Source organism: Monodon monoceros, unplaced genomic scaffold (assembly GCF_005190385.1).
Source record: "Monodon monoceros isolate NGI ecotype Baffin Bay Population unplaced genomic scaffold, NGI_Narwhal_1 Super_Scaffold_6, whole genome shotgun sequence".
Taxonomy (NCBI): domain Eukaryota; kingdom Metazoa; phylum Chordata; class Mammalia; order Artiodactyla; family Monodontidae; genus Monodon; species Monodon monoceros.
Window position 1 is genome coordinate 93,604,443 of NW_021703783.1, and position 17,371 is coordinate 93,621,813.

The 17,371-nt window shown below is 46.3% G+C and overlaps 3 protein-coding genes across 3 annotated transcripts in view; all 3 read left to right on the forward strand.

Annotated features, from left to right (window-relative positions):
* The first annotated feature begins 2,534 nt into the window (after positions 1 to 2,534).
* On the forward strand, positions 2,535 to 4,469 carry LOC114886207 (uncharacterized protein DDB_G0290685-like). The gene is made up of 2 exons (XM_029206739.1): positions 2,535 to 4,387; positions 4,438 to 4,469. The coding sequence occupies exons 1-2, from the start codon at positions 2,656 to 2,658 to the stop codon at positions 4,467 to 4,469; spliced, it is 1,764 nt and encodes a 587-aa protein (XP_029062572.1). The 5' UTR covers positions 2,535 to 2,655.
* Position 4,470: 1 nt separating this feature from the next.
* Positions 4,471 to 9,471, forward strand: CUNH22orf46 (chromosome unknown C22orf46 homolog). Its single transcript, XM_029206740.1, has 2 exons — positions 4,471 to 5,716; positions 9,368 to 9,471. The coding sequence occupies exons 1-2, from the start codon at positions 4,471 to 4,473 to the stop codon at positions 9,469 to 9,471; spliced, it is 1,350 nt and encodes a 449-aa protein (XP_029062573.1).
* Positions 9,472 to 9,510: 39 nt separating this feature from the next.
* The window catches only part of MEI1 (meiotic double-stranded break formation protein 1), a 67,228-nt gene continuing 59,367 nt past the window's right edge, over positions 9,511 to 17,371 (forward strand). The window contains exons 1-4 of the mRNA XM_029205668.1: positions 9,511 to 9,687; positions 12,765 to 12,888; positions 13,949 to 13,999; positions 16,055 to 16,128. Of these exons, the coding sequence (XP_029061501.1) occupies positions 9,517 to 9,687; positions 12,765 to 12,888; positions 13,949 to 13,999; positions 16,055 to 16,128 (420 nt within the window). The 5' untranslated portion in view covers positions 9,511 to 9,516. The remainder of the gene's footprint in view (positions 9,688 to 12,764; positions 12,889 to 13,948; positions 14,000 to 16,054; positions 16,129 to 17,371) is intronic.

The window sequence follows — 17,371 nt, forward strand, 5'->3', positions numbered from 1 at the left end:
TCACCCAACCATCGTCAGTGCTCCACGCAGCCAACAGAATGAATTTCTTCTTTCTCTTTTTAAATATGTTAACCCAGACTTCCCTGGTGGTGCAGTAGTTAAGAATCCGCCTGCCAATGCAGGGGACACGGGTTCGAGCCCTGGTCTGGGAAGATCCCACATGCCGTGGAGCAACTAAACCTATGCACCACAACTACTGAGGCTGCACTCTAGAGCCCGCGAGCCACAACTACTGAGCCCGCATGCTGCAACCACTGAAGCCTGCGCGCCTAGAGCCTGTGCTCCACAACAACAGAAGCCACAACAATGAGAAGCCCACGCACTGCAACAAAGAGTAGCCCCCACTCAATGCAACTAGAGAAAGCCTGCATGCAGCAACGAAGACCCAACGCAGCCAAAAATAAATAAATAAATAAATTTATATTAAAAAATGTTAATCCAAGGGAATATACATGTACAGATTATAAGTGTATAGATCAATGAATTTTTGCAAACTGAACACATCCAGGTGCAGCACTTGATTAAGAAACAGACCACTGGACTTCCCTGGTGGCGCAGTGGTTAAGAATCTGCCTGCCAAGGCAGGGGACATGGGTTCGAGCCCTGGTCCAGGAAGATCCCACATGCCGCAGAGCAACTAAGCTCGTGCGCCACAACTACTGAGCCTGTGCTCTAGAGCCCGTGAGCCACAACTACTGAGCCCACGTGCCACAACTACTGAAGCCCACGCGCCTAGATCCTCTGCTCCACAGCAAGAGAAGCCACTGCAATGAAGAGTAGCCCCCGCTTGCCGCAACTAGAGAAAGCGTGCGCGCAGCAACAAAGACCCAACACAGCCAAAAATAAATAAATAAAAATTTTAAAAAAAATAAGAAAATTTTTTTTAAAAAAAGAAACAGACCACTACCAGCAGCCCAGAAGGTTGCAGACACAACTGTGCTGATTTCTAATAGCATAGACTAGTTTTGTCTGTATGGAATCATACAGTAAGTATTTTTTTGCACCTGGCTTAAGCCTAACATTATGCTCATGAGCAAGAACCAACTTTAAAAAAAACAGATCACAGGACTTTGCCACTCAAGACTCTGCAATGGCTCTGATGGATACACTTCCAGTCAAACTCAGAATAAAATCCAACTCCTAACCACAACTCCAAGGCTCAGAATAATCTGCCCTGCATTCCTCTCTGACCTCATCTCCTAGCACTGTCTTCATCACTCACTCATTCCATTCTGGCCACACAGGCCTCCTAGCTGTTCTTATACAAATGACCCAGTTCCATCCTCAGGGCCTTTGCACTTAATGTCTCCTCTGCCTACAATGCTCTTTCCTCAGATGTCACTTGGTTTGTCCCTTGCTTCATTCAGGTCTCCATTCAAATGTCACCTCCTCTGAGAGGCCTTCTCTGACCAATATGTCTAAAGGAGCTAACCCCATTCCCACTCTGCTTTTATTTCCATTAGAACACTTTTCAAGGGGACTTCCCTGGCAGTCCAGTGATTAAGACTCCACGCTTCCACTGTAGGGGGCACGGGTTTGATCCCTGGTCTGAGAACTGAGATCCCTCATGCCATGCAGCGTGGCCAAAAAAAAAAAACAAACCAACAAAACACTTTTCAACACCTAACATTATGTTGTATACTTAGTTATTATGTCTTCCATGTCTAAAAGACAGCTCCCAACAAAGACGTTTTCTGTCTTGTTCATGCTGGTACCGCCAGCACCTAGAACAGTGCCTGGCCTGGAGTAAACTCTTTATCTTTTTTTCTCGAATGAATACTGTTTTCCCTAAGAGAACTGACTCCCCATTCCTGAGCCCCAGCATCCTCATCTGGATAATGGGGATTACAATCCTGATCTGAGGATTAGATGAGATAATGTGAATGCAAAATTTTGCTTCTCTGTTCTCACCTACAGGTGCCATCGCAGAAGAGGGCAGTGCCCTCCATGAGACATGACACTTGTTTTGGGCTGACCCCTGAATTCTCCTTCAGTCCTGGCAAGTTCAGGGGCCTGGATGCCCAACAATGGGCCCAAAATAAGAGAGGGGAATACTGGAGGAGCCACCAGGATTCATGGACCCAACATCTGCTTTCTTGTCAGCACCCAGGTCAAGGTTTACCTTGGGATGCCTACACACCTTTGGAACACATCTTTTGCACCACCTCCTTTTCAAGCACCTGTATGCTAGCTCAGGACAGTTCTTGGGAAGCGTGGCAGGTACCCAGGTGTCGTAGTGATGACCAGACTCACCTGATTTGCAAGCCACTGCCCCCTGCTCTGGACATGTGCCAAAGGATGGAGCAGCTGTTGGTCCACTCCCCAGAAGAACCGGTACCACTGGAGCATATTGTCGACATGAGATGCCACCCCACCTCCATGGCCTCTCGCCCAAACCTCCCATCAGCCCAGAGGTTGCAGTTCTGTTCCAGAGAGTTCCTACCTGTTCCTTCCAACCAACAAGTGGGAATGCCCATCTGGAAGTCCTGGCGCTGCCCACGAGAGGCCTGGGCACCAGGGAGAGAAAACCGGACACTAGGCAGAGAGGATAGTAGAGAGACCCAGGCTCCAGGGTGGGTGGACCAGAGACAGAGAAGAGGAGAGGATGCTTGGGAAATTCAGGCATCTGGAAGGCAACTCCCAATAAACTTTGGGATGGAGGACAAGGCAGAGCCTAAGGTCCTGGAGTTGGGGAGACAGAGACTAGTAATAAGTAAAGCTGTTGGAGAGATCTTGACACCATGGTGGGAGAATCAAGACCAGGTGAGAGTTGAGAACAGAGCTGAAAGTCAGAAACTACGGAAGAGAAATCGGAGGGATGCTGGAGGTGAGAATCTTCCTGAAACCCAGGCACGAAGAGGAGAGAAACAGAAACAGTTAAGATGTAAAATTGATGCAGAGACCCAAACGCCAATGTGGGAGACCCAGGATAGGAGTAGGAATAAGGATGCTATAGAGACCCAGTCTTTTGAGAAGAATAAGAAAGAAGCCAGAGGAGAGGATGAAGGAGAGACCCAGGCCCAAGGGTTGAGGAAGCAGGGCCAGACTGGAACTGAGAATGGTGGGGAGACCCAGCTGCCAGGGTGGGGAAAACAAGACCAGATTAAAGGTGATACTAGTATAGAAATTCACGCAGAAAAGAGGAGAAGAAAGGGCCAGGTTGGAGGTGAGAATGCTGTGCAAATTCAGATATCTGGGAGGGAGAACTTGGGGGAAGTGAAAAAAGAGGATGGCCTAGAGACCCAAGCCCTGGCGTGGGGAAAACAGGAATGCGTTCAAAGTGAGAATGTTACAGAGATCCAGACACCAGGGTGGGAGATGCAGGATCAAAACGGAAGTGAGAAAGCTGGGAAGGTCCAAGTATTTAGGGTAGAGATCCAGAAACAACTAAGCCATGAACTTCAAGTGGGGTGGGGAAATCAAGGCCTGAAAACAGGTGAGGATTCTGGGGAAAGCCAGATATCTAGAAGGAAGAACCTCAGGGAGATAAGAGAGGAGGATTGGGTGGTGATCCAGGCGCGATTCTGGGGAGACCAGAAGCCAGTAGCAAGTGAAATTGGCAGAGAATTCAAGATACCATGTTGGGGGAATCAGGACCAGATTGGAGGTGAACATAGAGCAGAAATTCAGGCACTGGAGAAGAGAGACCAGAGAAAGAACGGAGATGAAGATGGTGCAAATATCCTGGCACCCGAGGCAGAGAACCAGAGACAATTAAGAGGTGTACCTCATGTAGAGACCCATCTACCAGGAAGGAGGAATCAGGAGCAGTTTGTTGATGAGAATAGTACAGACATCCAGGCAACAGGGAAGAGAAACCTGAGAGGCGTTAAAGGTGAACATGGTAAAGAGACTCAGGAACTTGGGGAAGAAAACCAGCATCAGTTAAACAGTGAAATTAGTGGAAGGATTCTCATACCGAAGTGGAAAAATCAGGAACACATTAGAGGCAAGGATGGTGCAAATGCCCAGGCATCTGAGGCAGAGAATTGGGGAGAATTAGCAAGTAAAATTGATGTAGAAACTCATTCAGCAGAATGGAAGAAAGAGGAGCAGATGGGAGGTGAGAATGGTGCAGAATTTCAAATCCAAGAGAAGAGAAACCTGAGAGGGACCACAGGTGATGATGATAAAGAGACCCAGGCTCCTGGGGGAGATTATCAGGGAGAGTTAAGAAGTGAAATCGTTGGAGAGATCCAGATACAAGGGCAAGGCAGCCAGAATAAGGGTGAAGATGAGGACGCTGCAGAAATCCAGGATGTAGGGAGCCAGAGAAAGTGCAGAGCTGAGGATGCTGGAAGGCTTCGAGTACTAAGGGGAAGAAACAAGGGCCAAGTCAGAGGAAAGGATGCTGCTAAAGGCAATCTCCGAGTTGACTGTTCTGGGGGTGAGGGGCCCCCAGCCCTCACTGGCTCTGGATACGGGGCCATGGACCAGGAACAGGCTGTGGCCTCTGCTCCCTGCCCTGAGATGAAGGCTCTCCCCCACCAGAATGAACTCTTCCTGCTTGCCAGTGGGGAGGGAGAGCATTTGGCCAGCCAGAGCACGGCCACTGCCAGGAAGCACAGTGTCATTCCAGCCTCCTGGCAGGCCCAACCTAAACTCCAGAAAAGCCGACAAAGGGACAAAGGAGTGGTTCCAGGGAAGACCTCTGGCCTGACTCGACAGCTCTGGAACCCACAGTCTTTGGCTGCTGCCCTGGGCCTGCCCTCTGCCTGTCCCTCTGTCTCATGTGGCCAAGCCCCCCAAGCTGCCACAGCTCTGGTGGATTTTCCCACTGCCCTCACCATCCTGCCGAAGTGGCCAGTCCTCACGAAGTGCCAGCTACTGCTCCTGGAGTCCCTTATGCAGCGGAAGATTGCACACCTGAAGTGGGGCCTCTCCCAGCAGATCCTAGAATCCTACTTGCACTTTAACTTCTTAGCACCATGCCCACTGCCCCTTGAGGGGGTGAGGCTCCCTGGGTTACACAAGGCCTGTGAGCTGCAGGGGCAGCAGGAAAGGCATTGTGGGGCCCAGGGCCCCAGGCCAGGCCTTAAGTCCCCAGAGAGGTCCCAGAGCGTTCGGCGCCAAGAAAGGAAAAGCTCAAAACGTCCTACGCAGGCCAGAGCTCTGGAGAAGCGTAGACCACACCAGACAGAGCCAATGGGCGTTTCTATCCATCCTGAAAAGCCTAAGAGAGTCAGACCACCAGGGGGCCTCAGAGAACGACAGGATGTCCAGAAAGAGGCTCCTCCCAGGGCCAAGCTCACTGCTCCCAGGAACCCCAGGCCTGCAGCAGAATCTAGTAGCTGGTGTGGCCAAGAAAGCGTCCAAGAACCCTCCAGGGAGAACAGCGGGAGCAGGAAAATGGTCAGGCCAGGGGTCTCCCAGATGGCAGAGAGGGCTCCCGGCAGAGCGAGGATCTCATACTCTGGGGCAGACCACTGGAGGAAGGAGCACGCATCTCAGGAGCCCCCCAGATTCAAATGTCAGCAGCCCACACACAGGAGAAGAGGAAGCCTGGAGCCGGAGGAAGGCAGAGGGGCTGGGCAGCAGCCTTCCTCCTGTTCCACAGACACCTTCAGCTCCAAAAGGAGTCTGCACTCTGCTGCAGCAAGGCTGAGCATGAGCTTTTTGAAGCGGATTTCCTGGTCCCCACACCTGGCCAAGCCCCAGCACTTAGCCCCCAACCTGAGTGTGAGGGATCCTGATCCTATCCTGCTTCCCGAAGTGGGTGACCCACATGCAAGGGAGGACAGCATCAGAGACCACGCTTCTTTGAAGAGGGACCTTCAGCCACCAGGTCACTGCGGTGCTGGGGTTGCTCTTCCCAAAACAGAAGAACTTGAGGAAATTGAGAACCCACATGGGGCCCCAAGGAATCCACCAGCCCCCCAAAAGTTTGGTCTTATGAAGCATTTGAGGGGTTTCCTGCTCCAGCATGGCTTTAGGAAGTAGGCAGTGGGTTCAGAATCCTCAAAACACGTCAGAGAAGGCAGGAGAGTGGTCTGCTTACTCCCAAAGGGGATGATAAAATAACCTCTAATAAAATTGGTTATTTGGGCCCTGTGGGGTTCTGATTTCTTTGGTACACGTTTTATGAGTGCCCCCCTTTGGGGGTCTGGGATACTTTGTGGGTGGGATAGAAGCTACTTCTACTCTATGGTTTTGAAGGTTCAGGGAATGTGGGTCAGCCCAATGCCATCTCCTAACACCTCCCCTCTCCAGTTCCTCAGAGGAGGGTTTACTAAGTTTCTATCATAGTTCAGTCCTGTCCTATTCCAAGCTAATTCTGATTGAGGTCGGATGCTCAAGTAGCCTCAGCTGCTTGTGGGAGGGGTGGTGCTCTGCACCGGACACTATTATTCAGGTCCTTTCAGTCACAAGGAAGGGAGCTGATCACTGAGTATCTGCCCTGCTGGGATTCTGCTGCCTGTGAACAGATTTCACGGAAAAACCATTTCCACCTCTTCAATTCTCAAGCGCTGGCAACCCTAATACCTTGTTGTTTTCCCTCACCTCACCCTCCAGGACATCCTGGAGCTAATTGTTTTTTTCAATCAAAGTCTGAAACTTCTTAGCTAAAAGGCATTATGTGTTGTGATACTTCTGTAGACAGCTTCAGCAGGTTGAAGCAGATTCACAGAACTCAAATTTAATTCAGAAAATTCAATTCAGGTTTTCTCCTCCTCTCTCCTTTATCCTCCCCCACTTCTTTCCTTTCTCCCTTCCTTTCTTCCCTTTCATTTAGCTTTCCTATTTTTAAATTCATTGTCAAACCCATACATGCTCATTAAAGAGAGTTTAGAAAATTCAAAAAAGGGAAAAACAATCCATAATCCCATCACCCAGTTAATGTTTTGATGTTTTTCTTCCTATGTGTTGCCTACCACTACTACGGCAGTTATACTGGGGTTGGCAGGCTCTAAGAAGGCTCCCAATGCTCCCTACCTTCTGGTATTCACGCCCTGTGTATTCTCCTCTCCTCGAGTGTGGATTGGATCCAGCGACTCACTTCCAACGAATAGGATACAGCAGAAATGATGGAATGTCACTTCTGAGAACAGGTTACAAAGGCTGTGGCTTCCATCTTGGGTACCTTCTCTCAATTCTTTTGCTTGTTCCCTGAGGGAAGCTGTCTTCCATTTTGTGCACTGCCTTATGGAAAGGCACATGTGGCAAGGAACTGAGGCGGCCATTGGATAACAGCCCTCAAGAAAGTGAGGCCCTCAGTCCGGCAGCCTTTGAGGAAATGAATCCTGCCACCAATCATTTGAGTGAACTTGGAAGCAGATCCTTTGGCCCTAGTGAGCCTTGAGATGAGTACAACCTCAGGAGAGACTTTGAGCCAGGGTCACCTTGCTAAGCCATGCCTGGATTCCTGATCCACAGAAACTATGAGATAATAAATGTTTGTTGTTTTAAGCTGCTAAATATTGGGGTGTGTTAGTTTTCTATGGCGACTGTAACAAATTACCACAAACTTGGTGGCTTAAAACAACTGAAATTTATTCTCTCTGTTCTGGAGGCCGAAAGTCTGAATGAAATCAAGATGTCAGCAGGGCTACACTGCTACCAAAGGCTCTAGAGGGCAATCCGTTCCTTGTCTCTTCCAGCTTCTGGTGGCTGCAGGCATTTGTTGGCTTGTGGCACCATCACTCCAATCTCTGCCTCCGTGGTCACAGTGCCTCCTCCTTTACTCTGTGTGTCTCTTCTCAAGACAGTTATCATTGGATTTAGGGCCCACTGGATACTCTGGATGATATCTTCATTTCAAGATCCTTAATTACAACTGTAAAGATCCTTTGGAAAAAAGGTAATTTACAGGTTGTGGGGATTTTGGACGTTACATTAGTTTGCTCCAGCTGCTATAACAAAATAATACAGCATGGGTGGCTTAAACAACAGAAGTTTATTTTCTCACAGTTCTATAGGCTAGAAGTTCAAGATCAAGGTTTTGGCTAATTTGGTTTCTGGTGAGAGCTCTCTTCCTGGCTTAGAGATGGTCACCTTTTCATTATGTCCTCACATGGCCTTTCCTCAATGCCTATACATAAAGAGAGAGATAGATCTTTCTCTCTTCCTCTTTTTATAAGGCCTCCACTCCTGTTGGATTAGGATGTCACCCTTATGACTTCATTTAAACTTAATTACCCCCTTAAAGGCCTTATCTCCAAATACAGTCACATTAGGGGTTAGGACTTCAACATCTGAATCTGGTGGACACAATTCAGTCCACAGCAGACATGGAGGTGTCTTTTTGAGGGTCACCATTCAATCCATTACATGGATTGTTATGCAGCAATAGATAACTAATACAAATGTACCCAATTGTAATAATTTGCTTCTCTTTCTCCTTGACTAGTTCTAGTTACTTGAGGACAGGGACTGTCTCTTGCTCACTTTTGAATCCTCTAGATCATAGCAGAGTTCCTGGCTCCAAATTTTGTCTAAAAGAATACATAATTTGTTGACATTAAAAAAGTAAACATAGAATAATGTTTAATTATATGGAAGATGTACATGATATATTTTTTCTGAGAAAAGTTTACACACCTTTGTATGTTGCTGTTGTAAAAAGGTATAGAAAAAGACTAGAAGAAAATATATCAAAATATTATTTTTTCTTCTATTTTCTTCACTGAACATATATTACTGCTATAATATAATTTAATGGTGTTGAATAAATGTTTGCTTATTTATTTTACATACCTATGTATATAATTCTGCATCTTTTGTACACTTAGCATTTTAACGAGGATTTTTCCATGTTAAATCTACTTTTCTCAAGAATCAGTTCATGATACTACATTAAAAAAAATAATAATAAACCATTGTTTTCCAAATTATTTTGCCATGGAAAGCACTTTTTCTACTCCGTCACACTGCTTCTGAATGTAGAAAACATCTCTTGAACTTATCTCCTTTAACACTAACCGGTTGCTGGGCACTTTGGCGCTAATTAAATACTTGTAGATTGACGGGTTTTGTTAATACACTTAACAACAAACTATATTTTCTTCAGTATACCTTCTGCGCTCACAAAATCGCAAGAACTGTGCAGCCCTCTGTGAGACGATATTTTAAGGGGACCATCTTAGAATCTCTGAAAGAAAGGTGTCACCTTTGTTTGAAAGGTGCCACGTAAATTTAAAATAATAGAGCTGATAGTTTTTCGATAAGAATCCCTGAGATCGTTTACTTTTTAAATACCAGAAATAGATTGTTTCCTTTTCTTACTTTTTCAAGGCTAATAACAGAGTCTTTATAAATGGTTTTCAACCTTCGGCGTGGTAAAGACGAATTCCTGCAGGCTCCAAGAGCAAACAGCTTGGGGCTTAGAGGTACGCTCTTCCGACTCCTGAGGCGCGTCACCCGCCCACAGGGGCCGCTGCTCTCCTGAGACTGGCTGGCATTCGGTTCGCGCAGGCGCATTACCCTTCTCCCCACGCGCCCGCGTCGAGCTATGCCAAGTGCGCTTGCGCATGAACTGAGCGGGAAAAGGTGCTGCAGTGGTAGAACGCAAGCGGAGAGATGGCTGTGAGGGAGCCAACGGCAGGCTTTCCCGGGCCCGGGAGGGACGAAGAGGCGGCGCTGCTCTTCGAGAGGGCCCATTACCGGCACGACCCGCGCTGGCTGCTGCCCGTGCCCCCACGCCTCTGCCTGGCCTGCGCGCTGGAGCTGCTGCCGGAGCCTAGCGTATCGGTGCGAACTGGCATTTCCCTCACCAACCGGGCGGGAGCAACTCCCTTCAACCGGGCGCACCTTCCCCGAAACTAAGCCGGGCCCACCCGCCTCGTTAAATCTAGCCCCTAAACAGGCCCACCCCCTTACCGGCCACGGCGGCCTACCCCGCAGACCGCTCAGCATCCCCTTTCCAAAGGAGGCCCAGACCCTGGCCTTGCGCCTCAAGTGGGCCTACCCTGTCCGCACTAAACCCGGGGCCCCCAGGGCCCCCAGCCTAGACTCACTGGCACGCGTTCCCGCCTTCCCGTAAGCCCTTCTCTCAGCTGCCCTGCCCTTTGCTGACCCTCTCACCACTTATCCAGGATTTAGCCTTCACTCAGGCTCCCTCCCACTTGAGTCCCTGCTCAGCCTGAGGGCAAGGCGCGCGCACCCTGGGGGCTTATTCCTTCGCTTTCTGACTGTGCGAATGGGAGGAGGGGGCTCCTTGGGCTCAGTGGCGGCAGGAAGAGTGGAAGTTACGGCCCAGCAGGAGTGGGGTGAGGGGAGGAGCTTTCTGAGAGGCAGAGGTGGCTGAAGCGTGGGCTGCCTGTACCTTCAATGCCTACCCACCTTCGCAGCGAGTTTTTTGTCCGCGGAGACCTCCAAGAAGAGTTTGGGAGATGACTGTTCTCTCAGAGTCACAGGGCTGGAATTGTTGCCGTGGGTGGGTGGGGGATGAGCTAGATCAGCGGTTCTCAAATTTTTGCTCTAGGGATGGCTTTACACTTTTTTTAAAAAAAATTATTTATTTATTTTTGTCTGTGTTGGGTCTTCGTTGCTACCAGGCTTTCTTTAGTTGCGGCCAAGGGGGGCTACTCTTCGTCGCAGTGCGCGGGCTTCTCATTGCAGTGGCTTCTCTTGTTGGGAGCATGGGCTCTAGGCATGCGGGCTCAGTAGTTGTGGCATGTGGGCTTCGTAGTTGTGGCTCGCGGGCTCTAGAGCGCAGGCTCAGTCGTTGTGGTGCACGGGCTTAGTTGCTCCGCGGCATGTGGGATCTTCCCCGACCAGGGATCGAACCTGTGTCCCCTACATTGGCAGACAGATTCTCAACCATTGTGCCATCAGGGAAGTCTGGCTTTACACTTTTTAAAAGTGTTGAGGACCCCCAAAGAGCTTTTGTTTTACTGTATTAAAAATAACAAAAGTTTAAAGTATTCATTTAAAAATAATAATAGGACTTCCCTGGTGGTGCAGTAGTTGAGAATCCACCTGCCAATGCAGGGAACATGGGTTCCATCCCTGGTCCGGGAAGATCCCACATGCTGTGAAGTAACTAAGCCTGTGCGCCACAACTAGTGAGCTCGCGTGTCATAACTACTGAAGCCCGCATGCCTAGAGCCCGTGCTCCACAACAAGAGAAGCTACCACAATGAGAAGCCCGTGCACCGTAACGAAGACCCAACACAGCCAAAAATAAATGAATAAATTTATAAAAATAATAGTCCATTACATATTAATATAATCCTTTTTATTTTGGCAAAATACAGGTATTGATAACATACAATTTACTATTTTAGTGTACAGTTCTGTGGCATAAATGATTTAAAAAATAAAAATAACTATTTTCAAAACAAAAAAGAGTGCAAGAATGTCTTTGTTTTACATTTTTGCAAATCTTTTTAATGTCTGGCTTAATAGAGGACAGCTGGGTTCTCATATATTTCTGCATTTTATCTGTTGTGACATTCCCCCTTTGAAAAATACTGTACACTTGTAAGAGAATAAGTGGAAAAGGCAAATAGCAACTTAGTATTATACGGAAATAATTTTGGTCTTGTGGATCCCCTGAAAGTGTTTTGGGCACCCTCAGGGATCCAAAGACTATATACTCTGAGAACCGCTGGGCTAGCTGGTAACATCTGCAGTATCACTGAGGCTGGAGTTCTGAGGCTGCCATTGTTGGACAGTGAGAGATAGAGATGAATAAGACAATGAAGTAGGGAAGAAAATAAGAGAACGCATTCCTGGGAATTTAGAAGGTGGACATATTTGTGGTCAAGTGCTGTGTGGGTTAAGGAGTGAAATTAGGAAAGGTTCTTTAGAGGAGGAAGCATTTGAATTACGCTTGAGAAGATGGGTGAGATTTGGGCTAGAGGAAATGGGGGAGCTTCTTCCAGGAGGCAAGGATTAGCAAGGATGAGTTTGGGGAGGTAATCAGAATGTGTTTGAAGGGCAGTTGAGGGAGGTGAGATTGGAGAGCCAGGGTTGAGATCACTTCCTTTGAGTTTGAGTCCAAGCTAAGGAGCTTGGATTTAATCTGTCAGGTGAAGGGACGTCATGGAAATTTTTTGAGTAACTCATTTAGATCACTAGCTTAATGCATTATGTGGGAGGAACTGGTGAAGGAGAACAGGAGAATTACACACTTTAGAGGCAATAAGAGATGCAACTTTTCCACCTTTTATTGAACACACTTTTCTTAGCTTCAGTTTTCACCAGTCGAAGGGGTGATGTAGTCAGTTGTACCCATGTTCCAGTTCTATCCTCGGTGCACACCCCTTTTTTGACCTACGTTTTGCTATTGTCTTGAGTACTTTGCACAGCTGCTACCCAGTTCCCTGTATAGGGAGGTGAATTGAAAGGAAGAATGAATTTTTCTCTACCTACCTCAGTGAGGCTCATGAATGGCCCCCAGTATCACTCTCACAGACTGTGGAAAGAGCCCTGACCTTGGACAACACCTGGTTGGATACTTAGATTTGAGTCCTTGGGAAGGTGTCTGAGCCTCAGTTTTCTCATCTCCAAAATGGTGATAATAATATCTGTTTTTGCTTGCTTTACCAACTCATTAGGCTTAAATGAGCTAGTCGACAAATGAGTGATTTGTGAACAGTAAAGTGCTATGTAAATATACTTTATTAGGAACCTTCACTCTTGTATAATCCTTTGTTTGAACACATGGATTCCTGTGTGTAAATGATGCCCTTTTTCATACTCCATAGTTTAGATGATTCTACCAGTATTATCTTGTAATTATATTTGGAAATTACACTTGTTTGGGTTCAGAATGGCTGAGACTTGGTTGCTATTGAATATTTTTCTTCATCTGCTCCAAGTTGGTGCGCAAGAAGCACATGCTGTCCGGCTTCCGAGATGCTCTCATGAGGCATGCCTCCCTGGTCATGCAGCTGGTGGCTCAGGATCAGAGAGTCTGTATCCACTTCATAAGCATGCTTTTCGGTGAGATTGAAAGGAAAACTTGGCATGAATTTTGCATGTATACCTTGTACATTTGCTTTTGGGGTCTTGGAGAAATGGTCTTGGAATCATAGTTTAGACTTTTTGCGATGTAACAGTTTAACTTACTAGTAAGTTGTTTTGTCATAATAATGAAGAAATTGTCCCCTTTCTAAGATACACGATGCATTGTATGGTAACTGGCTTTACCACAGCTCAGAGGTTAGTACAAGTGTGAAGATGAATGTAGGAAATGTGTGATCTTTCAAAACGTCCAGTCTCTGTGGTCTTTGAACAGGATTAGAGGTCAGATCTGGAGTCTGCTGATCTGAGTGTGACCCTGATTGAGTTACTTCTTCTTTTCTGTACCTTAGTTTCTTCATGTGTAAAATGAGATGGATTAAAAGGTCCCTTCTTTTTTTTTTTTTTCCCCCGGTACACGGGCCTCTCACTGTTGTGGCCTCTCCCGTTGCGGAGCACAGGCTCCAGAGGCGTAGGCTCAGCGGCCATGGCTCACGGGCCCAGCCGCTCTGCGGCATGTGGGATCTTCCCGGACCGGGGCACGAACCTGTGTCCCCTGCATTGGCAGGCGGACTCTCAACCACTGCGCCACCAGGGAAGCCCAAAAGGTCCCTTCTTTTAATACAATTATAATGTCCTATGGAATGAGCCCTTTTAGGGAGGAAGGGAGCTAACTCGAATTGGGTGCTTTTCTCTGCTGGAGGCTTTTCAGGCTTTTAACTGCCAGGGCAGTCTTTTAAGGGAGAGAGGATGATCTCCAAGGCTCAGGGAGGTCTCAGCTAACAGCTGGCAGAACTGGAATTTTACTCCAGGTCTGTTAGAGACTCCAGAACACACAGTTTTTGTGCTGTGCCATACTGACTATTTTTATCCTTTCAAAGCCAGAGTGCGTTACTGAAAATCTGGGGTTTGGTGCTGAGGATAGAATTTAGCTGGGACATTGCTTAAAGCTGCTGTTAGTCTTAGAATTCACAGTGTGCCTTTCTGGATTTGTTTCTCTTTTATCTGTTAACCATCCCCCTCTTACCTCCTTCTGCTCAAGGACTGTTATGCAATGTGGAGGATGGGAGTATAACAGACCTCTGTATTGAAGGTAAGATTAAACTGTGTGTACCTAGCATTTGAAGCCGGGGATATTAGCCTGAATTGCAGCTTTGATTATTTGAGACCTTGATGAAATGTTCCATTTTAGAGACAGATAAAGAAAATTCAATTATCAATCATTAATTCTGCATTTCTTTCTTGGGCACCTACTCTGTGCCACGTACTGTATCAGACACTAGGGTTGTATCTGACATGGTCCCTATCCTGTAAGAGTTTACAATCTGGAAGAGAGATTGTCTGGTAAATAACAAGGGCTGATGAGTGCTGTTACAGAGACATGTACAAAACTCTGTTTTTATTACATTCATATTGGTTGGTTGGAAGTTGTCTGCACATAGGTGGTGGTTAAAGCTGTGGAAGTGCCTGGGTTTACCTATAAAGGACTCAAGAAGAAGGAAGACAAGAGCATTGGGATGAGAGGATTCTTTTCTTTTTTTCCCTTTTTTAAATAAACTTATCCATTTCATTTTATGTTATTTTTGGCTGCGATGGGTCTTCGCCACAGCGCGCAGCCTTCTCATTGTGGTGGCCTCTCCCGTTGCGGAGCATGGGCTCCAGGCACACGGGCCTCAGCAGTTGAGGCACGTGGAATCAGCAGTTGTGGCACGTGGGCTCTAGAGCGCAGGCTCAGTAGCCATGGCTTACGGGCTTAGTTGCTCCACAGCATGCGGGATCTTCCTGGACCAGGGTTCAAACCCATGTCCCCTGCATTGGCAGACGGACTCCCAACCACTGCGCCACTAGGGAAGTCCCTGGGATGAGAGGATTCTTGCCGAAAGAGCAAGAACTGTATCATTTAGAATATAGTCACGAAACATAAACCACACAAGTTATTTGAACAGAAAAAACCTTTAAAGAATTATTGACTAGATAACTGAAGGCAAAAGCGAACCAAGTTTTACCGAGGTAGCAATTTTTGAAAACAGCTTCCACCCCTAGGGATAGGGAAACAAAGGGAGAGGTTGGAATTATTAAGACTTACAAGTTTGGAGGAAAGACCCCATACATGAAACACAGACCTCTGAGGAGAGGATGCTGCTTGGCTGCTGCTGGGTCCATGACTATCCAGGCACGCAGTTAGCAGCTGTAACTGCTAGCTGTGACAGATAAGTCAATATGATCTGTATGTACTTTTGCCCATCTCTCAGTCTAGAGAATGTGGACAAACAGATGTACCCCTCGAAGGTCCGACGACTGGCAGGGGTGGGGAGATTTCCCTTCACCATTTTCCTCAGGACCACTCTTGAGTGGGGCTATAATCCTAAAGCCATCTGCTCCTGGTTGGTACCAGCATAGCTTGCAGAACCCTCATCAGATCCCAGGAACTTCACTGAGGTGGTGGATACTAGATGGAGATTGCAAAGCTAGAGGGAGAAGGACTTGCTCCTTCCTTACTCTTTCCTGTTTGCTTCCTGGCTTCCTGTTTCTGTGAGTGTTGTCCTAGAATGCTTCTTTACCCTGGAGGTGGCAGAGCCTTCCCTCAGCAGCAGCCAGATCTAGTCTGCAGCTTTCCCCAGACTTGTAGAGCCAGCCTCTTCTTTACTCCTCCTCAAAGACACCAGCAGAAGTATCACAAACAATTGTATAGAAGGGCAGGTTTGGGGTTGAGTGATAATATTATCGCCAATTATTGGCACAGGAACTAACTCCTAATTCTGTTCTTTTCATATATGAAGTAGCAAATTCTGAGGAAGGAAAAAGGTAGAAATAACATAGTAGTTTTCAACCTTGGCTTCACAATAGACTTACCTGGGAAACTAAAAAAGTATCCAGATGCTTAGACCCTTTATCTAGAGATTCTGATTTAATTGGTCTGGGGTGGGACTTGGGTGTTAGTTTTTTTTTTTCTTTTTTTAAGCTTCCTAGGTGATTCTAATGTATAGCCTAGTTGTCAACCATTGTTAAAAAACAGTGAAGAATGGGGGAGATAGAAAAGACTAATGCCGATTACCACAAGCAAATGACTTTGATTAGAAGGACTATGAAAAATGAACTCTGGGCCATGGGTTGTCTTCTGATTAGTAATGTTATTGTGTCTTCTCAGTCCTTATCCAGCTTACAACTCAGCTGAAGTTAGAGCAGACCATTCATTGCCTGCTGTATGAGTGTCACAAAGAGGTCAGTAAAGTAGCTGTTGGTTCTTGAGTACCCCTCAGAATCCTCAGATGTCAGAGCTGGGTCAACCCTTTGGATAGATGGGGAGATTGAAATCCAGAGAGGAAAAGGGACTTGCCTGAGGTCACTGAGTCAGTGGCAGAGCCAGAGCTAGGGCCTGGGTCTTCTGCTCCAGTACTCTTTGTAGCTTCTTTCCTTCCCTTTTCAGTCTCCCAAATGCTGCCTCCATGTGCTGAAGTCCATTTTCTGGCGTAATCATCCATGGCCATTCTCTATATCCTCCTAAATATAATACAGATTTCCTTGATGAATTTATTAAGGAAATATGTTCACTATGTCTTGGCTTAGTATTTTTGTTTGGTTTATTTTGTACTGAAGGCATTTGCTTTTATCAGCATCTAAGGTAAACACTGAGAAGGTATATTTAACCAGCTTTCTTCAATGTAGTCATAGATATCAGTTAAACAAGCAGCTTCTGCATTGTGTTTAAGATTTAGGAATAAAATCAGAGTCACTTTTTTTTTTTTTGCAAAAGGAAGACAAATGCTCATTTAACACCATCAAGAGCAACATTTAATTAGAAATAATGTTAAATAATCATGTCATTATAATTACTTTGCATGTGGTTAACATATGATTGAATTTATAATTATATATATCAACATTTATCATTATGATTATGCCACTTAACATTTTGAGCACTTTCTATATGCTAGGCACTATGTTGGCGCTTTACATGCACTATCTCATTTAGTCCTCGCAACAACCCTATGAAGTTGGTCCTCGTATTAATTCCCACCAGAAGAGTTAAGAATCTTACTTAAGGTACTACAGCTAGTCAGTAGAAAAGGTGAAATATTTACTATTGACTCTGCCTGTAAAGCATCAAGCATAGTGCCTGACAAATAGAATGTTCAGTAATAGTAGCTATAATAATGATGATGATAATCAATTTTTTTTGCAATGAACTAGAATTCCATCTTTATGATGTTCCCAAATTTCACCTCCCAGTTTCTGGCTCCATAGGAGGCAAAATATACTAATTTTAATTTAGTTTAACAAACATGTCCTGAGCTAGGTACTGAGGACACTGAGAGGAATCTGACTCAGTCCCTTTCCTTCGGGACTTCCCAGTCCAATAGGGGATATAGACACTTAGCTAAAGAGGCTGATTACTGACTGTGGTGAGAGGCACATGCAGTACAGGGTTTGGTGTGGATAGGGCAAGATGAATTTTGGTGGGAGA